Here is a 27,177-nt window from a genome sequence, read left to right as displayed (position 1 = left end):
TTTGTATTTCGCTATACACGGCAAAACGTTCCTAGTATTTTCTTGAGTATATGTATGTAGAGTGTCTAGTAATACGACAAATATATGTAAAGTAGGCAAAACGACTGATACATATCAGTCTGAATTTAAGAGGAGAAAAGTACACATAAATCATATTAAACAAAGCAATAATAATCAAATACATTCAGTGTGCATAGCGTCGTTTATATATGAATTGTTCAATGGACATTAATAACAACTGCCTCACATATAAGATGAAAGTTTCATTTAGACGATTTTGTCTGCAGACAATTAGTACAGTAGGGTACAGAAATAAATAATGTCACACCCATGTGTACCGATGACAACAGACGAGAGTTACCCCCCTTGTGAGAACTGCGTAGAAGGTACAAAAGTTTCATCATGGCTTCCATGTGCCGATCTGTCGGTAACCTCTGCCGACAAAGTTACTGTTTACAGGTGAAGTAAATGCTTACAAATTATTTCAGTACGTTCTGTGTAGTCGCAGCATTGGTATATGTATATGTTCAACTTTTGTAGTCATTCTACTGGTATGTTAGGGCGTCATGTCCTCTTCAGCTCAGTGCCATGCGTATTGTTCTTGTGCCTGTAAATTCGTTATAAAATAACCCTAATAGTTATTGTTTGCATGCCTTCGGTATTTTTTTTCTATATACTGTGCTACATTTGGACACGATATGTATATCTGATAAGAACACTTTCTGACTTTTTTGTCAGTGACAACCCTTTCAAATCCTTTAAGTTACTGAAGGTCACAGCAATTGATCTGATAGCCCTTGAATCCTGTAGCAGCTAGTGAATCCAATAAAACATTATTGAGCCAAAATGTCTGCTATTTGTTTTTATTCTAGTTCCATTTCACATGATTTGGGAGAACTGCATTTTAATGCATGACCTTCTTCAGGGGATTGTGTCATATGGGGGTTTGAACCTATATTGCCAGAATGAAGCAGATTTCATAATTGAGTAAATGTAGTAAGCACCACAGGTTCATTCACTACCGTAGTGCAAGACACTTATGATCATGGATTCCAAGTCAGCTGAAAAGAACACTGTTCAAAATGTTGTTAAAACCAAATCTTGTGGTCCCTCATTTATCAATTTCATCAAAATCAACTGTAGTTCTGCAGCGCATAGATCCATTCTTCATGCTCGAAGTCTATGTACCAAAGGAAACAAGAAAATGAATTATTTCTAGCATAACATTTACGACTGGCAATCTACGACTCAAGTTATAATGTTAGTTATGTCATGAAAATTCTGTTTACAGGTGTTGGTGAATCATAGTGGCCGGCCAATAGCTTCAAGATGTCCTTCCTATTTGACATGTGTCCAGCAAAACAGCCAGTTGGATGTCAGGTTATCTCAGGTAATCACTGTTACCAACATCAACAAGAGACAGAGAGAATAATAAACTATATCCCTTGTAACACCATATTTATGAAACGAGTGAATGGTTGGTATCTAACGAGCAAAAGCCATTCACAAGTTTCATAAATATGGTGTTACACGGGACATAGTTTAGTATTTTTTTCATTACTCACCCAACATTAGCAAAATAATATTGAGCAAAGTACTTCTGAATTGAATTACTAGCTGAACAGCAGTGTTTCCTATTAACTCTTGAATCACCAAGAACCAGAAACATAAATTGTTCACACAAACTTCACAGTGTGTCTTCTCTACTAACTGTGGTTGCTAGTCAGTGTTTCAACTTCAATTCATTGGGGGCCTGCCCAAGGCAGACTTAGGACATATTCCAGATTGTTGGCTAATAATCAAGTGCTGTCAACTTCTTGCTCTTTGTCACTTTTTAAGTCTTATTACTCTTAATCAGATGCATGTTTGTATGGCTTATTGGCTTATCAACACCAGCACAAGATTTGACCGAGCTGTGCCTCATCATTGCTCAGTTCTTAAATTTTTTGCTCTGTATACATTGTCTGGACCCAAATGAGTCCTTCATCTACTGTCTCATCTGAGGTACCCCATTCGATGGATGGTCTGCACAACACTCATTATCAAAGGAGCAATGCAAAATGCAAATGAAAAATATTTCTAGGTTTTAATGAAGTTAAATGTGCTCTTTAAACAACATTAACACTGTTATTGATTGTTTTTCTTGTGTTTCAGAGTCGTGCTATGTCAGGTGGGAGGAGGAGCTTCCTTTCCCAGTTCCTGGACAACATCAAACAGGAAATGGCTAAAAATAAAGAAATGAAGGTAAGAGGATGAATGAGAAATTGAAATTTGTTGACAACACCTAGTCCTTGACAGTTCAAGTCTTATCAGCTAGAACAGGAATGCACTGTGTTATCAGGATAGAGATGTTGTGCATGTTTTCTGTTAGTGGTGTAAGAAATGATCCGTCGTGGGACTCCTTCTGTTGCTTGACTGATATTGATGGAAGGTGTAGAAGAGATGGCTGCCCCCCACATTGTAAACTCAAGTTCAATGCAAGCTGGACTCCTACACAAGATCTTAATGTAAATTTGGGCCTTGCACAATGAAGTGCACCATAAGCTTTATTCATGCACAGTGAATTCAACACAAGCTGTGGCTGTGCACAAGACAGATGCTGTTCCAAAAATACTGCTAATGTAACCTGGATGCTGATTCACTTAAAAGTGGCTGGAATCGGGCCATTGTGACATACAGAAACATACAGACCTTGTATGCTTTCCAGTATGATGGGTGGATTGTATTCATGAAGCTAGTATATCTTCAAAAGGAAATAATTAGTAAACCATCAGGTGTTGCACATTTATGATATAGGTTTTACTCTTAATTTGCTGCAATGTTTTATTCTCTAGGACAACCTGAAGAAATTCAAGGAAGAGACAGAGAAGCTAGAACAGTCAGATGCTATTAGGAAAGCCAGACAGAAGTTTGTGAGTTGTCCACTTTCATCTGCCATCTTTCTATCATTGTCTCATTGCCAGTATCAGCTGTCCATCAGCACTGATAATTGGAAGCTGGCATCTTTGTTGGCAATTTGCATTATAGTATGTTAGCAACATTAGACGTTTGATATTTCTTCTCTCTTTCTTCATAGCACAATGTAGGTAAATGTCATGACATTGATGGCCTCTACTGTTGTGGTTTGCAGCATTAAGTAATGAATTCATGCTGATAGTAACATGCAACCAACTAAAGGGATTAAATTTTTGTGCATTGTGGACATTGTGTTAAAGAGCCACCCTTGATGTTTGCAGGAGAACATTGAGGCAGAGACAGCAAAGAGCAGCCAGGTTTTGAAGAAGACTTTTGGTGACATCAAGGGGAAGATGTCTGATGTAAGTAAACAGGTAGCAGGTTAGAGGGGTGGACATAGAGCTCATGTTAGCACAATATGTGAAATAGTTGCACATAGATTGTGTGAAACTGTAGTGAAGCTCACTTTTGGTACTCAGACCTCCAGAGTCCTTTGGACCGTGATGACCTTGACATGATGTGACAGATATGCTGTGTTCCTGTTCCTTGGATGTCTTGTTCTGTTGCAGACACTGGAAGAGGTAGGGAAGACAGAGTTTGTGAAGAAGGTGAAGGAGTCATCTGGAGAGCTGGGAAAGACCGCCACAAAGGCAGCAGAGTCTATATCAAAGTCTGGGCAGCAGATTGGGAAGAGTGCAACATTCAAATCTATCTCAGAGGTCAGTACTTTCCCTGTTCTTTTTCACTTTGACATATTTGTAAGCTCATGGGTTGTCAGTTTTCATTTCTGACATCAGAATCCTCTTTGCCTTAAAAAAAGATAGAGTGAGTGAGGTTTCACTCCTCGTTTTGGAAATATTCCAGCAATAACATGGCAATACGATAATGGACTGCACACATTGTGCCCATGTGGGGAATTGAACCCATGTCTTTGACATTATGAGCAAAGGCATTAATAGCACTAAACTACCCCCCCACCCCCTAGAAACAGAAACTTTCTAAGAATGAACCCAAGTATGCTGTGTCAAGTGGTCACAACAGTCTGATTTAAAATAATTTGAGTTACATTGATTTTAAAGACTGCTTAAATTGTAGGAGGACATCCCTGGTTCTTGACCTGATTCAACCCCCCACCCCCCAATTTTACCCCCCTCTTGACCTGATTATCTGTGTGTGCGCCCCCACACCCTCTTGTCCTGATTCTCTGTGTGTGCATACCCACCACCAAACCCTTTCCCTCTAGTCCTGATTCTCTGAGCTCCGTACAGAAAGATTCACAGTGAAGATAGCCTTCACTAGTCACTAGTAGAAGGACTTGAGTTTGATGGGACATCTGGTAATTAGAGTAATAAAATGTACATCCTTTTCAGGGTGTGAAAGCTGTGAAAGAAGAGTTTGATGAAGCTGCCCTTTCCAGGGCCAAACACTACAAGGCTCCAGGTATGTGCATTGTCTCTGATAGAATATATTTAGCAATAGGTGTCAGATTAGAAAATCTACTGAGATACTTTTTCTTGTCTGAAACATTTTTTTTATTCATTTTGTACATATCTTCAGTCAGCCAGTGTTATCTGTTGGTTAGTAAGGGCCTTAGTGTCCAGAGGCTCTGAAACATTTTTTTAATTCTTTTTTTACATATCTTCAGTCAGCCAGTGTTATCTGTTGGTTAGTTAAGGGTGGAAACAGTGGATGTTTGTGCCTGCTTCTGTGAACGTATGTTATATCTGTGTTTGCTGAACTATTTGTAAATGAGATATTGGTGACTTTCACACTGAGCCTTATTTTCAGCATTATGTGAGAGGACTACTGATATAGCCACCGGTTTTGCAACTGTTGTAGTGAACATGTAATGAATTAGTAGGCCTATTATTATGGATCGAAAACAAATGTTTCATGTTTGTTCATTTCAAAAAAGGGTGAGGTATGAGGTTGGCACCTAGAGTAACCTGTTATTGGCATACAGGTCCATTCTCGGTTCCGTAGGGCTGGTCATACAAGACAAAAACGTTGGGTTTTTCTTTTTTTAAATATTCTATTCAAAATATAGTTACAGCTGCCATAGGTATTAAAAATGGATGTTTTAATGTTTATGTGTACCCCAAGGAGGACTCTCATCAAAGAATCTGCAACACCTACAGGTTTGTTCAAATTATGAATTACTGTATTTTTAACTTACCTTACCATAGGTCTTATGCATATTACCTCTAGCTTCGCTAAACGAGATCAGACAGTCGTTGATTCGCCATCCCCTCGATGGCTACCTCATGTAATCTACGAATGTAGTCACGGAAGTGACGTGATCTCTCCACTCGCGCGAGAGCGCAGAATCCAAAATTCACTTTTACCTTTAGCGTTCGTGCGAACGGACGTGTTGGTTTGCAGTTTTTTTTTCCTACTGTGTGTAGTTTCAATAAAGTTGCTACTCCTTGGTAGGTATGGTTTGTATCCCCTCATTATGTATCAAAGTCAAGTCATACAAGCATTTAATGTGCTTACCTTGCTACCTCGTGTTGTTCTTTTCTCACTCAGGCTTGGCTTGGCCATGTCGGAGGTGAGAACGACATGGCGTCCATGAGGGTAGTTCATCTTGTTGGTGGTTTGCCCGTCATGTTTCTGCCCATGCTTGGTCATTTTCACTTGTGTTTTCGGTATTTAGCATACTTTTTTCTGCCATGAATTTCAGCGTAGCGAAGGCAGCCATTGTGGTTGTTGTTTTTCGCTGCCCCGCACTTACGGGTGTGCCTATTTTTTACGTAGGGGTGCAACTACTTTCTACATTTTTATGTAGGGGGTTTTCCTCCTAGTATTGTATTAACATGTCGTCAAGTCGTGGTTTCTTGTCTGTTACAGTTCTGTGTATGACTCGACACTATTGTACTGTCTGCAAGGGGCAGAAATCAGCCAAGGACCCACATCCCTGGTGTCCGGATTGTGCGTCCGCTGTTTGTTCCATCGATAGTCGGTGCCTACACTGTCAAGCGTTATCTCTCACCGATTTCAAGACCTTTTTGGCGGTTCGGAGGAAACGTTTTACGCAACGTAAGAGAAGAATGTCGTCGCCAGCGTCTTCCTTGGGATCCTTACCTGACGACCAAGATCTACCACCGCCTTCAATACCACTATCAACGCCGAGTGTGGAGCGCTCATCTATTACGCCGGCGCGCTCCTCTCCAGAGCCTACGCGTTCGGACGCCTTTGTAGATTTATCTCACCCGGATGCCTTATCCCATCCTGAAGTTCAGAGGCTTCTGCGATCTCTCTTGACGCCGGGCGCTGCTGTACTCCCTACCTCGGTATCTACACCTTTACCAACGACAGCGCCTAGACTTACGCCAGCGCCGTTGCCTGTACCAGCGCCTCTGCCTGTCCCGGCGCCACTGCCTGTCCCGGCGCCTTTGTTTACATCAGCACCGGTGTTTTCGTCAGCGCTTATTCCGACGCCAGCGCCTGTACCAACGCCAGCGCCTGTACCAACGCCAGCGCCAATATTGTTGCCGGACCCTGCTCCTACAACTACGTCTTATCGGATCCCCAGAGTGTCTCATACGCTGACTAAAGAAGAAATGTTACAGCGCCAGCTGGATGAAGAGCGCGCTCGTCGTTTAGAGGCTGAGCGCTCCCGGCGCAGATCTCGTTCTAGGTCCCCGAAGGGTCGGCGCTCTCGTTCTCCACACCGTAGCAGGCGCCGGCGCTCCCGGTCGGTTTCCCGCTCTCCAAGGCGCTCCTTAGAGGAAGACTCACGTACCAGAAGTAGACGTAGAGTGCGATCTCGGTCAAGATCACCACGACGTCTCTCTAGATCCCAGCGTTCGCGATCGCCGGAACCACTGCGGACTTCCGGCAAAGAATTTAACACTAAGAACTCTGCTTCCAACTCGAGTCAGCGACGAGAATCAACCTCTATTTCCTGGGAGGAACACGAGGAACAGTTCTTTTGCCCAGACTATGAGGAGGAACCTGGCAATGATGGTGATAGTGATGGCACCTATCTTCCCTTAACTGCTGTGGATTGCCGACAGATTACCGGACTGTCCTTCCCCTTCTTCGGATTCAAACAACCCGGCGTCGATTCACTTGACTCCTGAGTTACTTATTCCACCACACCCTATGGTGGCGGATGCGATTACTTTGTTAGACTCGGACTTTGCGAAGTTATCCTTAAATCCGACCATCAAAGCGTCGAAGTCTAAGAAATCAGATTATAAAGTGCACAGTCTGGATTTTGCCGACAACGGGGCGGCGCTAGACGATTCAATTAAGAGGTTGTCAAGTTCAACTCCGTCATCTTACAGAGTTCAGGATTCAAAGTTAGCAGCTGTTGATACTGAACTGAAACGTATGCTTAAACCTATCTCGGCGCTTGCGTCAGCCACCTCCGCTGCAGCCTTGGATTTGTCAGAGGATAATGCCTCGAGGGTGGATCATTTAACTACCATTTTTGCTTGGCAAGGCAGAGTACTCCATGACCTGCTTGGACACTTACGCGCGGCGCTAGCCATGACTACTACTATGCGCCGATCTGGATTTTTAGATGCTTGTTCTTGGCAAGAGGAATTTAAACGTCAACTTCTTCGCGCACCATTTACGTCTAAGTTCCTCTTTGATGAAAAGATACCGTCGGTGTATAAACAACATGCCGAACTTACTAACACGGAAGTGGCGCTGTCAACTTTCGAGGCCTTGGGCTCTGCATTTCGTGGCCGAGCCAGGGGTAATGCCAAGAAAAGATATGTACCCAGGAGAGAGTCTATCCGTTCCTCGTTTGGGAGGGGACGAGGTCGTACCAAAGACTCAGATGTCCAGCGCAAGCCTCAAGAACGTGGCAGGGATGCCCCATCTACGTCCGGTCGAGGTAGGGGCAAGCGTCCCTACTCCGGCCGCTGAAGCCATGGACTACTACGACTGGGACCTCCCACCCCCAGTCGTACCAGTTCATCCGACCCCTGTAGGTGGGAGACTAGGGATCTTCTGGGCCAACTGGACATTCCTGGAAGACCCGTTTGTTTGCAAGATCCTGAGAGCCGGCTACAAGCTACCACTAGCCAGAGCTCCGCCGTTGACTACCACTCCCCTGTCACGAGGGTACTCAATAGATCAACAGGTACTTATCCTAGAAAACATCAACATTTTATTAACAAAACATGCTATAGAGATAGTGTCAGAACCCCATCTCTCCCCGGGGTTCTATTCACCCATCTTCCTGATACCCAAGAAAGGTTCCACCAAAATGCGGATGATTCACAACATGGCGACTTTCAACAACCTGTATTTAGCCGAGCCCCCGCATTTCCGAATGACATCACTGGATCAGATCCGAGCCAAATTGTCACCCGGAGCTTGGATGGCCAGCCTAGATTTACAGGATGCTTACCTGCACGTTCCTGTATTCCCACGCCACAGGAAGTTCCTGCGTTTCATATTCAACGGAGTACACTACCAGTGGCGAGTGCTGCCGTTTGGAATTTCTACGGCCCCGTGGCTTTTCACTCGGGTCACACTGCCTGTCACCCGGTTTCTGCACCTCCGGGGGATAGACTTCGATCCTTACATCGACGATTGTTTTCTAAATCACTGCAATCCTCAGTTGCTACGCAAACAACTGGACTTCTCCACACGCCTACTTCAACAGTTGGGATGGATTATCAATTTCGAGAAGTCGCAACTGAAACCAACGCAGGAGTTAACGTTCATTGGGGGGTTGTTCCTGACTCGGCTCAATCTAGTCAGGGTCCCTCCCGATCGATGGCAGAAGATTCTCGCCTTTACGGATCGAGCTCTGTCCCTACCTCTCACCCTCAGAGAATGGCAGTCTCTGTTGGGCTTGTTGACGTCGGCGCAGGACCTCACCCTCAGAGGACGGCTTATGCTGCGCCCACTACAGAGGTTCCTATTACCATTCATTCGAGAGAACGACCTCCAGTCGTCATTTCTTCTACCCCCGCACCTGCATCAGTACCTCAGGTGGTGGACGGTAGAGTGGAACGTCTGCGCCGGTGTTTGTTTGACAAACTTCAACCACGACCACGAATTGTTTGTAGACGCATCCCTCTTGGGATGGGGTGCTCATTTGAACGGCCAGACAACCTCAGGGCTGTGGTCAGACGCCGAAAAGGAGTGGCATATCAACAGCCTGGAGATGCAAGCAGTCATCCTAGCGGTTCGCCACTGGCTACCGGTCCTAACAGACTCCAGACTCCTGGTAGCGTCCGACAATTCCACGGTCGTGTGGGTGATTCACAATCAGGGTACAACCAGGTCCAAACAACTTCTGGACCAGATGTTCCTGTTAGCGGATCTGGTAGACAGCAACGGCATCGTGATCGCGGCTCGTCACATTCCCGGCTGCAAAAACATTCTGGCAGACGCCCTGTCGCGCCCCGGCAAACCATCCCCGACGGAGTGGATGCTTCATCCGGACGCATTTCGCCAGATTTGCTGGCAACTCGGGAGACCACTGGTAGATCTTTTTGCCACCAGTTTCAATCACCAGTTACCAACGTACGTATCTCCCGTGCCGGATCCACAGGCGTGGGCAGTCGACGCGATGTCTCTATCATGGGAAGGACTGGACGCATATGCGTTCCCTCCTCCAATTCTTCTCTCGGATGTAATCGCCAAGATCAGACTGACGCAGAACCTCCGACTGCTTTTGGTCGCACCTTGGTGGCCAGCCAGATCGTGGTTTCCCGATCTTCGACGGCTCGCCAGCGGAGACCCTTACAAACTTCCAGAGTGGTTGCATCTGCTTCGACATCCACACAGTCGACAGCTGCATCCGGATCCACGGCGATTCCATCTTCACGCATGGGTCATCTGCAGAGAGCATTATAGGCTAAGGGCTACTCTGCGCACGTGGCGAACGTTATAGCTCGCGCGCATAGAGTTTCTACCCGTTCTTTATATGACGACAAATGGCGCTCTTTTGAGAATTTTTGCGCACGAAGATCTCAAGATCCCATGGCAGCATCTCCTCAGTTTGTGGCACAGTTCCTTCTCTACCTACGGAACTCTAGACATCTCAAAGGCAGTACCTTAGGCACCTATTTGTCAGCTTTGAATTCTGTCCTTGCTATCAAGTCAGATTCACAGATCTCCAAGATACCGGAACTTATTGCGCTTCTCAAAGCTTTCAAGCTGGAAGACCAGAAGACCAAGTTTCGTCCTCCAGCTTGGGATCTTAATGTTGTCCTTCAACATCTCAGAGGGCCGCCGTACGAGCCATTAGAAGAAGCCTCCTTTGAACATCTTTCCAAGAAGACGGTTTTCTTACTATCATTGGCAACAGCGGCTAGAGTCAGCGAGATCCATGCTCTTGACGTTACTCAGATCCGATTTGAACAGTCAAGACACGGACGTGCTCATTTGGGTTTGCTTTGGGATTTTGTGGCTAAGAACCAGCTTCCCGGGCAGCCTAACAGGTTATTCTCCATCCCTCCTTTGTCTACGATCTTGGGTCATCATGACTTGGAGGAGGAGCTGCTATGTCCAGTCAGGGCTCTCAGATGCTATATTAAAAGGTCAGCCTCTAGGAGACGATCCCGCAAAAGGTTATTCATTCCCTTTGCCGTGTCCTGCAAAGGTGAAGTAGACAGAAATACTATTGCCCTCTGGCTCAGATCGACTATCCTGGCGGCCTATGACGACAAGCACCTGCCTCATCCGGTAGCAAGTAACCCGCACGAAATCAGGGCCTTGGCGTCTACGATGGCCCTCCATCGGAACTGCACAGTACCGCAGATCATGGAGGGCAGTTTCTGGAGGTCATCAACTGTCTTCGCATCCCACTACTTGAGGGACTTGGCAGTTGAAGACGTGGAGGGATTACAGTCATTTGGTCCATTGGTGGTTGCTCAGCAACTTACCCGACCATCCGCCCATTAGGTAACTACACTTCTACTTACCTTTGGTCTTAAGATTAACCTCACCCCCAGGGTGCGTCGGTTTTTCTTTGGAGTTCTATTGGGTTGCTCTTTGTCCTGTTCCAGGTATTATCCTGAGACCGTTGACATTGGCTTTCCCGAGTTCTCCTGATGCATGTGCACTGTTTGCTGAGGGATGGTCCTCTGGAGTCCACACCACCATCCATCTGTCGAAGCCATATGCATAAGACCTATGGTAAGGTAAGTTAAAAATTTATTAAAATCTAAATATTTTAGATATTTAAATACTTACCTTACCATAGGGCGGTGACTCCCTCCCAACGCTGGATGCTCCTCCCCACTTTGGACTCTTCGGACCTTCCGGTTGACGGTAAAAGTGAATTTTGGATTCTGCGCTCTCGCGCGAGTGGAGAGATCACGTCACTTCCGTGACTACATTCGTAGATTACATGAGGTAGCCATCGAGGGGATGGCGAATCAACGACTGTCTGATCTCGTTTAGCGAAGCTAGAGGTAATATGCATAAGACCTATGGTAAGGTAAGTATTTAAATATCTAAAATATTTAGATTTTAATAAATTTGGAAGTAACTACTTTTTGTATCACAGAAAAGCTGCGGAAGCGGACAGAAGGCATGCCAGGAGTTGCCAAGGAAGAGAAGACAGTAGAAGCTAATGAGTATGTCATGTGCCTTGTATTACTGTCATGTAGCATGTTTGGTGGAGAGTAAACCTATATAGCATGTGTTGTGGAGAATAACGTGTCTAGTAGCATGTACGGTGGAAGATAAACCTATATAGGATGTGTTGTGGAGAATAACCTGTCTTGTAGCATGTACGGTGGAAGATAAACCTATATAGCACGTATTGTGGAGAATAACCTGTCTTGTAGCATGTACGGTGGAAGATAAACCTATATAGCACGTATTGTGGAGAATAACCTGTCTTGTAGCATGTACGGTGGAAGATAAACCTATATAGGATGTGTTGTGAAGAATAACCTGTCTTGTAGCATGCACGGTGGAAGATAAACCTATATAGCATGTGTTGTGGAGAATAACCTGTCTTGTAGCATGCACGGTGGAAGATAAACCTATATAGGATGTATTGTGAAGAATAACCTGTCTTGTAGCATGTATAGTGGAAGATAAACCTATATAGCATGTATTGTGGAGAATAACCTGTCTTGTAGCATGTACGGTGGAAGATAAACCTATATAGGATGTATTGTGGAGAATAACCTGTCTTGTAGCATGTACGGTGGAAGATAAACCTATATAGCATGTATTGTGGAGAATAACCTGTTTTGTAGCATGTACGGTGGAAGATAAACCTATATAGCACGTATTGTGGAGAATAACCTGGCTTGTAGCATGCACGGTGGAAGATAAACCTATATAGGATGTGTTGTGGAGAATAACCTGTCTTGTAGCATGTATAGTGGAAGATAAACCTATATAGGATGTGTTGTGGAGAATAACCTGTCTTGTAGAATGTATAGTGGAAGATAAACCTATATAGGATGTATTGTGGAGAATAACCTGTCTTGTAGCATCAAATCTGTATCCAGCTCAAACATTGTAGACAATCTGAATTTGGTGGACAGATTTCTTTAGTTGTTTGGACTTTTTTAGTCTTAAAATGCAGTTGAGATAAAAATTCAGCTGTTTCAAATTGTCAAACTCAGTTTGAGCTTTGAGTTAAAACTTAAGTTTGTTTCGAGAAATCGGGCCCTGTCTTGTAGCATGTACAGTGGAAGATAAACCTATATTGGATGTATTGTGGAGAATAACCTGTCTTGTAGCATGTACAGTGGAAGATAAACCTATATAGGATGTATTGTGGAGAATAACCTGTCTTGTAGCATGTATAGTGGAAGATAAACCTATATATCATGTATTGTGAAGAATAACCTGTCTTGTAGCATGTATTGTGGAAGATAAACCTATATAGGATGTATTGTGGAGAATCACCTGTCTTGTAGCATGTATTGTGGAAGATAAACGTATATAGGATGTATTGTGGAGAATAACCTGTCTTGTAGCATGTACGGTGGAAGATAAACCTATATAGGATGTATTGTGGAGAATAACCTGTCTTGTAGCATGTATTGTGGAAGATAAACGTATATAGCATGTATTGTGAAGAATAACCTGTTTTGTAGCATGTACGGTGGAAGATAAACCTATATAGGATGTATTGTGAAGAATAACCTGTCTTGCAGCATGTATGTTGGAGAGTAAACGTATATAGCATGTATTGTGAAGAATAACCTGTTTTGTAGCATGTGTGGTGGAGAGTAAACTTATGAAGCATGTGTTGTGTGGAATAACCTGTCTTGTAGCATGTGACCCATGAAGGTCCTGGCGTAGAATAGGCCTTGAGCAACCCATGCTTGCCATAAAAGGCGACTATGCTTGTCGTAAGAGGCGACTAACTGCATCGGATTGTCAGACTTGCTGACTTGGTTGACACATGTCATCGGTTCCCAATTGCACAGATCGATGCTCATGTTTTTGGTCACTAGATTGTCTGGTCCAGACTTGATTATGTACAGACCGCCGCCATATAGCTGGAATATTGCTGGGTGTGGCGTAAAACTAAACTCACTCACTCACTCTTGTAGCCTGTATTATGGGGAATAAACTGCCATGCAGCATGTATTAATGGGAATAAACTATCATGTTGCATGTGTGTTGGAGAATAAACTGTCATATATTATGGGGAATAAACTGTCATGTATCATGTATTGTTGGGGATTAACTATAATGTAGCATGTACAAGTATTGTGGAAGATAAACTGTCATGTATCATGTATTGTGGGGAATGAACTGTCATGTAGCATGTATTGTTGGGGATTAACTGTCATGTAGCATGTATTGTGGGGGATTATTAACTGTCATGTAGCATGCATTGAGGGGTTAAACAGTCATGTAGCATGTATTATTAGGGATAAACTTTCATGTAGCATGTATTGCGGGTAGAGGTAACTAGAGTACTATGTACCCATATGTTGAGGGAATTACCGATAACTCTTTATTTGTCATGCTTTTAGGAATTAAATGAATATCTTACATGGACTTCTTTCTTTCTACATATTTTCTATTATTGTTTTTGTTGACAGAGAAGCCACAGGAATGGTTTTACATAAAGATTCCAAGTGGTTTCAGAGCTGGCAGAACTTTAAAGATAACAATCCTTATGTACATAGTGAGTATATGAATGAATAGAGGAACCTAAACTTTCACTGGTATTTCATGGTGAGTGTTATGTTCTTGTCACCAGTCGTTGGTAAGGTGATAATAAACAATAGTACAAGTGATGGTTTCTGTTAAAACCCTATATATTTGTTGTAATGAAATGCCACATACAATTTCTTTACTGCCATGACACCCTGTACTGTTTAATAACCTGTATACCCACTCATTATTTCTGTTTTCAGAAATGTTTGATCTTAAAGTTAAGTATGATGAAAGTGATAATGTTATGGTGCGTGCAACTCGAGCTCTGACAGATAAAGTAGGATATCTGTTTGGTAAGTATCATGTATCAGTGTTTCTCATCATCACTAGTTGCATTTTTCTCTTTATCGCTATGACATGTATCACACTGGAAGCAGAGCTCCAGCTTATAACTACCAATGTCTGCCTTTTCAACCAACCACTGATAAGTTTCTTTTTATGAACATGTTTAAAGCTTTTGAATGGTCAATGATTATACATTGAAATTGTTTTTTCTGATTCTGTATATAATGACGGATTAATAATCAAACTGACTAGTAGCCAAGAACTACTGGAGTGGTCAAGCTACATACCGTGTTGACACAAACTAGTCATGATCTCTACTTTCAGTTACATAAAATGGAGGTATGCAGTTCTAGACTAGGGTCCTATGTCAGAAAGCTATCGTAGTGATTGTCGTAAGTCTATGTTCCAGTGTAGGAGGTATCTATGATAGCTTTATAACTGGAATCAAGGTATCTAACCTGGCGTTGCAGGTGGGGTGTTTTCCAAGACGGAGATGTCAGAAGTCCTCACAGAAGTTTGTAAAGTGGATCCTTCATTTGATAAAGAGATGTTTGTACGACTGTGTGAAAAAGAAATTATTCCAAATGTATTAGAGGTGAGTTATGTGATTATTATCAACACCATAGGACATCAGTTTGTTGTACAGGATGTGAAGATGAGCAAATTCTTTTCAAACTGTCCACCACCTATTAATTGTTTTGCTAAGATGATTCTGTGCAAGCATACATCCCCAGACTTGTATGATTACAAGACCTATTTAGACTGAGAGTAAGTTGAAGGCTAAATGTTGTGTCAGGTAACCTTTAAGATTGACCAATCTTACCACAGCTTACCAAATCACGAAAGTGGACATTCGCACATACCTTTTGAACTTTTACCTTGGAAAGGCTTGTACCCAAACAATTCCAAAGGATATTTTCCATGTGATTGCTTCCTGGTAATGTACGTGGAGGATGCTACAATACTGTCAACAGTGATTAAACAGTTGCTGAAAATAGTGTTTTTGTCAATATTCAAGGATGTCAGCTTGCGGAAATATTACCTAATGGTAACCATGTCATCAGAAAGCCCTAAGCATACTGCAGGTCAAATACTTGTGTTTATGTGGAGTTTCGTATATTTAGGGATCAGTGTTGGTGACTAACAAATTTTATAAGTCCCACCTAACAGTAAACAGTAGCCATTGTCTGATTGGTTAAATCCATTCAACTTTCTCACGTTTGATTGGACGGTCATAGGTCACTCAAAAGTTACCTGACGCGACCTCCTACTAGGTTTTGTTAGACCCAGTAGTGGAGTTTAGCAAAAAGTACTAAGTTTACTTAGACTGCTGAGGATTAAATTTTTAACTTACCTTACCATAGGTCTTATGCATATTACCTCTAGCTTCGCTAAACGAGATCAGACAGTCGTTGATTCGCCATCCCCTCGATGGCTACCTCATGTAATCTACGAATGTAGTCACGGAAGTGATGTGATCTCTCCACTCGCGCGAGAGCGCAGAATCCAAAATTCACTTTTACCTTTAGCGTTCGTGCGAACGGACGTGTTGGTTTGCAGTTTTTTCTACTGTGTGTAGTTTCAATAAAGTTGCTACTCCTTGGTAGGTATGGTTTGTATCCCCTCATTATGTATCAAAGTCAAGTCATACAAGCATTTAATGTGCTTACCTTGCTACCTCGTGTTGTTCTTTTCTCACTCAGGCCCATGCTTGGTCATTTTCACTTGTGTTTTCGGTATTTATCATACCATTTTCTGCCATGAATTTCAGCGTAGCGAAGGCAGCCATTGTGGTTGTTGTTTTTCGCTGCCCCGCACTTACGGGTGTGTCTATTTTTTACGTAGGGGTGCAACTACTTTCTACATTTTTATGTAGGGGTTTTTTCTCCTAGTATTGTATCAACATGTCGTCAAGTCTTGGTTTCTTGTCTGTTACAGTTTCTGTGTATGACTCGACACTTTTGTACTGTCTGCAAGGGGCAGAAGTCAGCCAAGGACCCACATCCCTGGTGTCCGGATTGTGCGTCCGCTGTTTGCTCCATCGATAATCGGTGCCTACACTGTCAAGCGTTATCTCTCGCCGATTTCAAGACCTTTTTGGCGGTTCGGAGGAAACGTTTTACGCAACGTAAGAGAAGAATGTCGTCGCCAGCGTCTTCCTTGGGATCCTTACCTGACGACCAGGATCTACCACCGCCTTCAGTACCAGTATCAACGCCTAGTGTGGGGCGCTCATCTATTACGCCGGCACGCTCCTCTCCAGAGCCTACGCGTTCGGACGCCTTTGTAGACTTATCTCACCCGGATGCCTTATCCCATCCTGAAGTTCAGAGGCTTCTGCGATCTCTCTTGACACCGGGCGCTGCTGTACTCCCTACCTCGTCGTCTACATCTTTACCAACGACAGCGCCTAGACTTACGCCAGCGCCGTTGCCTGTACCAGCGCCTCTGCCTGTCCCGGCGCCACTGCCTGTCCCGGCGCCTTTGTTTACATCAGCACCGGTGTTTTCGTCAGCGCTTATTCCGGTGCCAGCTATTCCGACGCCAGCGCCTGTACCAACGCCAGCGCCAATGTTGTTGCCGGACCCTGCTCCTATGACTACTTCTTATCGGATCCCCAGAGTGTCTCATACGCTGACTAAAGAAGAAATGTTACAGCGCCAGATGGATGAAGAGCGCGCTCGTCGTTTAGAGGCTGAGCGCTCCCGGCGCAGATCTCGTTCTAGGTCCCCGAGGGGTCGGCGCTCTCGTTCTCCACACCGTAGCAGGCGCCGGCGCTCCCGGTCTGTTTCCTGCTCTCCAAGGCGCTCCTTAGAGGAAGACTCACGTACCAGAAGTAGACGTAGAGTGCGATCTCGGTCAAGATCACCACGGCGTCTCTCTAGATCCCAGCGTTCGCGATCGCCGGAACCACTGCGGACTTCCTGCAAGGAATTTAACACTAAGAACTCTGCTTCCAACTCTAGTCAGCGACGAGAATCAACCTCTGTTTCCTGGGAGGATCACGAGGAACAGTTCTTTTGTCCAGATTATGAGGAGGAACCTGGCAATGATGGTGATAGTGATGGCACCTATCTTCCCTTAACTGCTGTCTTTGAGTGGATTGCGGATAGATTACCGGACTGTCCTTCCCCTTCTTCGGATTCAAGCAACCCGGCGTCGATTCACTTGTCTCCTGAGTTACTTATTCCACCACACCCTATGTTGGCGGATGCTGTTGCTTTGTTAGACTCGGACTTTGCGAAGTTATCCTTAAATCCAACCATCAAAGCGTCGAAGTCTAAGAAATCAGATTATAAAGTACACAGTCTGGATTTTGCCGACAACGGGGCGGTGCTAGACGATTCAATTAAGAGGTTGTCAAGCTCAACTCCGTCATCTTACAGAGTTCAGGATTCAAAGCTAGCAGCTATTGATACGGAACTGAAACGTATGCTTAAACCTATCTCGGCGCTTGCGTCAGCCACCTCCGCTGCAGCCTTGGATTTGTCAGAGGATAATGCCTCGAGGGTGGATCATTTAACTACCATTTTTGCTTGGCAAGGCAGAGTACTCCATGACCTGCTTGGACATTTACGCGCGGCGCTAGCCATGACTACTACTATGCGCCGATCTGGATTTTTATATGCTTGTTCTTGGCAAGAGGAATTTAAACGACAACTACTTCGTGCACCATTTACGTCTAAGTTCCTCTTTGATGAAAAGATACCGACGGTGTATAAACAACATGCCGAACTTACTAACACGGAAGTGGCGCTGTCAACCTTCGAGGCCTTGGGCTCTGCATTTCGTGGCCGAGCCAGGGGTAATGCCAAGAAAAGATATGTACCCAGGAGAGAGTCTATCCGTTCCTCGTTTGGGAGGGGACGAGGTCGTACCAAGGACTCAGATGTCCAGCGCAAGCCTCAAGAACGCGGCAGGGATGCCCCATCTACGTCCGGTCGAGGTAGGGGCAAGTGTCCCTACTCCGGCCGCTGAAGCCATGGACTACTACGACTGGGACCTCCCACCCCCAGTCGTACCAGTTCATCCGACCCCTGTAGGTGGGAGACTAGGGATCTTCTGGGCCAACTGGACATTCCTGGAAGACCCGTTTGTTTGCAAGATCCTGAGAGCCGGCTACAAGCTACCACTAGCCAGAGCTCCGCCGTTGACTACCACTCCCCTGTCACGAGTGTACTCAATAGATCAACAGGTACTTATACTAGAAAACATCAACATTTTATTAACAAAACGTGCTATAGAGATAGTGTCAGAACCCCATCACTCCCCGGGGTTCTATTCACCCATCTTCCTGATACCCAAGAAAGGTTCCACCAAAATGCGGATGATTCACAACATGGCGACTTTCAACAGCCTGTATTTAGCCGAGCCCCCGCATTTCCGAATGACGTCACTGGATCAGATCCGAGCCAAGTTGTCACCCGGAGCTTGGATGGCCAGCCTAGATTTACAGGATGCTTACCTGCATGTTCCTATATTCCCACGCCACAGGAAGTTCCTGCGTTTCATATTCAACGGAGTACACTACCAGTGGCGAGTGCTGCCGTTTGGAATTTCTACGGCCCCATGGCTTTTCACTCGGGTCACACTGCCTGTCACCCGGTTTCTGCACCTCCGGGGGATAGACTTCGATCCTTACATCGACGATTGTTTTCTAAATCACTGCAATCCTCAGTTGCTACACAAACAACTGGACTTCTCCACACGCCTACTTCAGCAGTTGGGATGGATTATCAATATCGAGAAGTCGCAACTGGAACCAATGCAGGAGTTAACTTTCATTGGGGGGTTATTCCTGACTCGGCTCAATCTGGTCAGGGTCCCTCCCGATCGATGGCAGAAGATTCTCGCCTTTACGGATCGAGCTCTGTCCCTACCTCTCACCCTCAGAGAATGGCAGTCTCTGTTGGGCTTGTTGACGTCGGCGCAACACCTCACCCTCAGAGGACGGCTTATGCTGCGCCCACTACAGAGGTTCCTATTACCATTCATTCGGGAGAACGACCTCCAGTCATCATTTCTTCTACCCCCGCACCTGCATCAGTACCTCAGGTGGTGGACGGTAGAGTGGAACGTCTGCGCCGGTGTTTGTTTGACAAGCTTCAACCACGACCACGAATTGTTTGTAGACGCATCCCTCTTGGGATGGGGCGCTCACTTGAACGGCCAGACAACCTCAGGGCTGTGGTCAGACGCCGAAAGGGAGTGGCATATCAACAACCTGGAGATGCAGGCAGTCATCCTAGCGGTCCGCCACTGGCTACCAGTTCTAACAGACTCCAGACTCCTGGTAGCGTCCGACAATTCCACGGTCGTGTGGGTGATTCACAATCAGGGTACAACCAGATCCAAACAACTTCTGGACCAGATGTTCCTGTTAGCGGATCTGGTAGACAGCAACGGCATCGTGATCGCGGCTTGTCACATTCCCGGCTGCAAAAACATTCTGGCAGACGCCCTGTCGCGCCCCGGCAAACCATCCCCGACGGAGTGAATGCTTCATCCGGACGCATTTCGCCAGATTTGCTGGCAACTCGGGAGACCACTGGTAGATCTTTTTGCCACCAGTTTCAATCACCAGTTACCAACGTACGTATCTCCCGTGCCGGATCCACAGGCGTGGGCAGTCGACGCGATGTCTCTATCATGGGAAGGCCTGGACGCATATGCGTTCCCCCCTCCAGTCCTTCTCTCGGATGTAATCGCCAAGATCAGACTGACGCAGAACCTCCGACTGCTTTTGGTCGCGCCTTGGTGGCCAGCCAGGTCGTGGTTTCCCGATCTTCGACGGCTCGCCAGCGGAGACCCTTACAAACTTCCAGAGTGGTTGCATCTGCTTCAACATCCACACAGTCGACAGCTGCATCCGGATCCACTGCGATTCCATCTTCACGCATGGGTCATCTGCAGAGGGCATTAAAGGCTAAGGGCTACTCTGCGCACGTGGCGAACGTTATAGCTCGCGCGCATAGAGTTTCTACCCGTTCTTTATATGACGACAAATGGCGCTCTTTTGAGAATTTTTGCGCACGAAGATCTCAAGATCCCATGGCAGCATCTCCTCAGTTTGTGGCACAGTTCCTTCTCTACCTACGGAACTCTAGACATCTCAAAGGCAGTACCTTAGGCACCTATTTGTCAGCTTTGAATTCTGTCCTTGCTATCAAGTCAGATACACAGATCTCCAAGATACCGGAACTTATTGTGCTTCTCAAAGCTTTCAAGCTGGAAGACCAGAAGGCCAAGTTCCGTCCTCCAGCTTGGGATCTTAATGTTGTCCTTCAACATCTCAGAGGGCCGCCGTACGAGCCATTAGAGGAAGCCTCCTTTGAACATCTTTCCAAGAAGACGGTTTTCTTACTATCATTGGCAACAGCGGCTAGAGTCAGCGAGATCCATGCTCTTGACGTTACTCAGATCCAATTTGGGTTTGCTTTGGGATTTTGTGGCTAAGAACCAGCTTCCCGGGCAGCCTAACAGGCTATTTTCCATCCCTCCTTTGTCTACGATCCTGGGTCATCATGACTTGGAGGAGGAGCTGCTATGTCCAGTCAGGGCTCTCAGATGCTACATTAAAAGGTCAGCCTCTAGGAGACGATCCCGCAAAAGGTTATTCATTCCCTTTGCCGTGTCCTGCAAAGGCGAAGTAAACAGAAATACTATTGCCCTCTGGCTCAGATCGACTATCCTGGCGGCCTATGACGACAAGCACCTGCCTCATCCGGTAGCAAGTAACCCGCACGAAATCAGGGCCTTGGCGTCTACGATGGCCCTCCATCGGAACTGCACAGTACCGCAGATCATGGAGGGCTGTTTCTGGAGGTCATCACCTGTCTTCGCATCCCACTACTTGAGGGACTTGGCAGTTGAAGACGTGGAGGGGTTACAGTCATTTGGTCCATTGGTGGTTGCTCAGCAACTTACCCGACCATCCGCCCATTAGGTAACTACACTTCTACTTACCATTGGTCTTAAGATTAACCTCACCCCCAGGGTGCGTCAGTTTTTCTTTGGAGTTCTATTGGGTTGCTCTTTGTCCTGTTCCAGGTATTATCCTGAGACCGTTGACATTGGCTTTCCCGAGTTCTCCTGATGCATGTGCACTGTTTGCTGAGGGATGGTCCTCCGGAGTCCACACCACCATCCATCTGTCGAAGCCATATGCATAAGACCTATGGTAAGGTAAGTTAAAAATTTATTAAAATCTAAATATTTTAGATATTTAAATACTTACCTTACCATAGGGCGGTGACTCCCTCCCAACGCTGGATGCTCCTCCCCACTTTGGACTCTTCGGACCTTCCGGTTGACGGTAAAAGTGAATTTTGGATTCTGCGCTCTCGCGCGAGTGGAGAGATCACGTCACTTCCGTGACTACATTCGTAGATTACATGAGGTAGCCATCGAGGGGATGGCGAATCAACGACTGTCTGATCTCGTTTAGCGAAGCTAGAGGTAATATGCATAAGACCTATGGTAAGGTAAGTATTTAAATATCTAAAATATTTAGATTTTAATAAGTTTGTTGAATATGTATGATGTGCGATCCCGGGCAAATTGTCATCAGTTCATCATGTTTTGAAGCATCCTCATACAATTGACCACTGGTATGCCCTGATTATACAGCTTCAAGTTTGTGGTGTCATACAATTTCAGGCCATGATCCGAGGTGACCTTGAAGTCCTGAAAGACTGGTGTCATGAAGGGGTAGGTTGTCTGTTATTGTCAGGATCCTTCTAGACATTACTGCTTTTGTTTCCTAGAAATATTAATGACAGTACAGTGTTTGTCAACATAATTAAGAATCAAACAGACAAGTCCTGCCAAAAGTCTGAGGTCATCATCTAAGAACCAACAATTGTCGCTGTTAAGATTTCTGCCTCTGCTTAGAAAATATTGCTCAACATTGGATGGTCCAAAGATGTGTTGGTTACTTTCCACATAGCAGAATGAATGGGAAACGATGAACTGTGGAGACATTGTCTTTGTTTCCTGTGCTGTTTCAGCCTTTCAACACACTATCTCATCCCATCAAACAAGCACAGCAGGCTGGATACAAGTTTGCATCCAGAGTTCTTGATGTCAACAACGTAGATGTAAGTGCCACTTTCAAAATCTGCTGTTTGGAGAGAAAAACTGATCATTCACTCTTTGGTAATTTTATTATTTAGATGGGGGATTAGTATTAGAAATCTGCGATTCCATAAACTCTTGACTCCAACACACTTGAAAATATGTCATGAAGATCATGCAATTCCTGTCTTGTAAACCATGAAGTCCAAAGGTTAGTGGGAAATCCTCAGGGGAGAGAAGGTTCTATGTCATTTGTGCTTGCAGTATAGAAACTGATACTGTAATGTTTAGTAATGAGTCTGTAATGAGTCTAGATTCACTATTGAGATTTGGTTAGGTGTGGAAGTAGCTGGAGGAAGAGTAATGATATGGGGTGTGATCTCTGTGACTGACAAACATCAGCTGTTAGCTTAGCCGAAGGGGCCAAGTGCTGCAAGATCTGACAATGCATCCTCAAATTATTGTTGGAACATTGCTTACCTGACATTTGGACATGGCGTGCTGAATGATGTGATCTACTGGAAGATCTGTTTAGTTTCTGTTCAAATATTTATTTATTTACTGCACATCCCTATCATCCTTCTTTGTTGCTTACACCAATATATTACATACCCAACATATTCTGAGATAATTATATAGCACACAGGCTTCCTTTTTCTTATCCATTCTTCAATGTCACTCTATACTGATTTGAATTTGTGCAATCGGAGTAGTTTGGATGCCCCATGATTCTTTATAGTGTGTAAGTTTCAAGATGGAATTCTCCACCATGTTCTGAGATGATTATCTTAGTATCTAAGTCAAACATGTTTTCTGATGTTAAAGAGACTAAGGAGAAGCTACTGATTCCAGTGAAATTTTTTTTAAATGCTATTCAAAGCTTTGAAATATGAATGCATTCAACGGTTTCAAGAAAACTAAGCTACAGCATTGTCTCAGAAGTCATCTTAAATTGAAATATTTGCTGATTCAACAGAACACAAGATCAAGCTGTGGGAAGTACATTGAAAGGAGATAACTCAGTCGCTTCTTTGAGACTTCATTTCTTGTCTCGGTGATTCTCTGGGTTGAGTCATAGGGACACTCCATGCTTCTTTTCATCTCCAAGTGATGGACACTCAGGCAGGTTATGTTCTGTTCTAATAAATGATAATTTTGCAGGTTGTAGCAGGGAAGATCATGGACCAGGGTCCAGTCTTGGTCATCAGCTTCAATGCCCAGCAGATCATGGTGGTCAAAGACAAAATGGATAAAGTAGTGGAGGGAAACCCAGTAAGTACTGGCTGCCTGGAGTGGTTGCTAGGATACTGTATACTGGCTGCCTGGTGTGGTTGCTGGGATACTGTATAATTGGCAGTCAGGAGCGGTTGCTTGGATACTGTATACTGGCTGTCTGACTATAGCGGTTACTAGGATACTGTACACTGGCTGTCTGGAGCGGTTACTAGGATAGTGTATACTGTCTGCCTGGTGTGGTTGATAGGATACTGTATACTGGCTGCCTGGTGTGGTTGCTGGGATACTGTATAATTGGCAGTCAGGAGCTTTTCTTTTTTCTCAGGAAGCTTTTCACAACAGTTTCCAAGTCAGTGTCATTGTGGCTGTCAGTGTTTAGACTGATCATAAGATGCTTGTTATAGTTGCTGACTTTCAGTCTGTTCCTATGCTCCGTCATAACTAGCAACTACCGGGCAGGACGCAGTAAAAAAGGAAAGGTGCAGCGCCCTTCTAAAACGCTCTGGAGGAAACATTAATATTGGCTGCCTGGTGTGGTTACTAGGATACTGTATACTGTCTGCCTGGAGCAGTTACTAGGATACTGTATACAGGCTGCCTGGTGTTGTTACTAGGATACTGTATACAGGCTGCCTGGTGTGGTTACTAGGATACTGTATACTGTCTGCCTGGTGTGGTTACTAGGATACTGTATACTGTCTGCCTGGAGCGGTTACTAGGATACTGTATACAGGCTGCCTGGTGTTGTTACTAGGATACTGTATACTGGCTGCCTTGTGTGGTTACTAGGATACTGTAAACTGTCTGCCTGGTGTGGTTACTAGGATACTGTATACTGTCTGCCTGGTGTGGTTACTAGGATACTGTATACAGGCTGCCTGGTGTTGTTACTAGGATACTGTATACTGGATGTCTGGAGCGGTTACTAGGATACTGTATACTGGCTGCCTTGTGTGGTTACTAGGATACTGTATACTGTCTGCCTGGTGTGGTTACTAGGATACTGTATACAGGCTGCCTGGTGTTGTTACTAGGATACTGTATACTGTCTGCCTGGAGCGGTTACTAGGATACTGTATACTGGCTGCCTTGTGTGGTTACTAGGATACTGTATACTGTCTGCCTGGTGTGGTTACTAGGATACTGTATACTGTCTGCCTGGAGCGGTTACTAGGATACTGTATACAGGCTGCCTGGTGTGGTTACTAGGATACTGTATACTGTCTGCCTGGAGCAGTTACTAGGATACTGTATACAGGTTGCCTGGTGTGGTTACTAGGATACTGTATACAGGCTGCCTGGTGTGGTTACTAGGATACTGCATACTGTCTGCCTGGAGCGGTTACTAGGATACTGTATACTGTCTGCCTGGTGTGGTTACTAGGATACTGTATACTGTCTGCCTGGTGTGGTTACTAGGATACTGTATACTGGCTACCTGGTGTGGTTACTAGGATACTGTATACTAGCTGCCTGGAGCGGTTACTAGGATACTGTATACTGTCTGCCTGGTGTGGTTACTAGGATTCTGTATGCTGTCTGCCTGGAGCAGTTACTAGGATACTGTATACTGGCTGTCTGGTGTGGTTACTAGGATACTGTATACTGGCTGCCTGGTGTGGTTACTAGGATACTGTATGCTGTCTGTCTGGTGTGGTTACTAGGATATTGTATACTGGCTGCCTGGTGTGGTTACTAGGATACTGTATACTGTCTGCCTGGAGCGGTTACTAAGGTACTGTATACTGGCTGTCTGGTGTGGTTACTAGGATACTGTATGCTGTCTGTCTGGTGTGGTTACTAGGATATTGTATGCTGTCTGTCTGGTGTGGTTACTAGGATATTGTATACTGGCTGCCTGGTGTGGTTACTAGGATACTGTATACTGTCTGCCTGGAGCGGTTACTAAGGTACTGTATACTGTCTGCCTGGTGTGGTTACTAGGATACTGTATACTGGATGTCTGGAGCGGTTACTTGGGTACCATATACTGACTGCTTGGCTATAGACGTTGCTTGGATACTGTACACTGGCAGTCTGATTATTGCTGTTACTTGGATATTGTACACTGGTTGCCTGATTACAGTGGTTGCTTAGATGCTATATGCCGGTTGCCTGATTTTAGCAGTTGCATGGATACTGTATTCTGGTTGCCTGATTATTGTGGTTGCTTGTGTACCATATAATTGTGAGGATGACTAACTTAAATGATACATGTCATCATCTCTAAAATGAAACTCGATGTTAATGAAGTTAATCACTGGATTGTCCAGTTCAGACCACAGTCATATAGATGGAATAATATTGAATCCAGTCTTAAACAGGAAATAAAGAAAATATTTAGTCCTCAAGTGTTTACAGTGTTTATCATTCAATTTTCAATTACAACTTGATTGCAAACTGAAGCATGGAATTTATTAAGAATTTAGGTACTCCAGACAATGGGGACTACTTTGATTGGATTTTTACTTGTTCTCAGCATGCATGTGAATTTTGAAGATTTATCACTAGTTGTCAGTGATGACACTGCTGGAGAATAGCTGCAACAACTTTTGTGTCATAGAATGTTGTCTTTATTTCAGGACAAGATCATGCGAATTCTGTATGTCTGGGCGTTGTGTCGCGACCAAGAAGAAATCAATCCTCGTGCAGCCTGGAAACTGATGGACATATCTGCCAGCACATCTGAACAGTGGTTATGAGGAAAACAGCATCCAGTCCTGCAGATGGAAGCCATTTGAAACGGATTTTGATCATATATTTCAGTTGTGTGCCATAAAGACTCCATGCAAGGAAATAGTTGGCCTGATGAAGTTAATTATTTAAAGTAATGTTTAAGAGAAGTGTGTGAAATCATTGTGGCCAGGACTCCTTTAAAGAGCTGGACATGTGTTATGGAAATATACGAGTGCTGCGAGATTGAAAACGTAAGGTCAGAATTCCAGCTGTGAGCTGTTTGACTCTGTTGTCTGACTATGTTAGTAGCAGCCTGTGCTTGTAGAGGCATAACTAAGATTCCCTGCACTAACCCAGGTGAAAATTAAGTTTGACTTTATGGATACAGCCTGTTCCTGAATGGCAGGATGACTATGTATGATGGTATTATGGATAATTTCATACAAAGAAATGCTTGTACACAAGAGATTTCTCTATTTTTCAGTTCGTACTGTTTGTCTGTATTTTTGTACAGAAACCTAGAAGGGTTCATATGAAATGACATCAGAATGATAAGCAACTCATGTTGAAACTCGAGGTGAGGAAACATCCAACAGAAACCAATAGGACTACACTAAAGAAGGAATTTCTTTGAAGGACGAGGTTCATGAATAGATGTATTATCCCATGGCTTTTGAAATAGTTTGGGTTTTTAACTCAGTTTTTGCAATGAAGACTTACCTGGGTTACCTAAGCTGAACAGCATAGTCCACAATGAGAACTGAAAATATGTGTGTATGTTGTGTTACTGATTGTAAATAGACTCTGTAATAAAATATTTTACATATA

The 27,177-nt window shown here is 44.5% G+C and overlaps 1 protein-coding gene across 1 annotated transcript; it reads left to right on the top strand.

Moving 5' to 3' along the window:
* The first annotated feature begins 365 nt into the window (after positions 1-365).
* LOC137277158 (mitochondrial import inner membrane translocase subunit TIM44-like) lies at positions 366-27,177 on the top strand. The gene is made up of 15 exons (XM_067808831.1): positions 366-459; positions 1,292-1,390; positions 2,155-2,244; positions 2,835-2,912; positions 3,237-3,317; positions 3,525-3,674; positions 4,326-4,395; positions 11,444-11,513; positions 13,959-14,044; positions 14,277-14,369; positions 14,832-14,956; positions 22,021-22,071; positions 22,371-22,460; positions 23,599-23,709; positions 26,256-27,177. The coding sequence occupies exons 1-15, from the start codon at positions 403-405 to the stop codon at positions 26,373-26,375; spliced, it is 1,371 nt and encodes a 456-aa protein (XP_067664932.1). The 5' UTR covers positions 366-402; the 3' UTR covers positions 26,376-27,177.

The sequence above is a fragment of the Haliotis asinina genome, chromosome 3, assembly GCF_037392515.1.
Source record: "Haliotis asinina isolate JCU_RB_2024 chromosome 3, JCU_Hal_asi_v2, whole genome shotgun sequence".
Lineage (NCBI taxonomy): Eukaryota > Metazoa > Mollusca > Gastropoda > Lepetellida > Haliotidae > Haliotis > Haliotis asinina.
The sequence above is the reverse complement of the archived record's forward strand: the minus strand, read 5'-3'. Positions and strand labels throughout refer to the sequence as shown.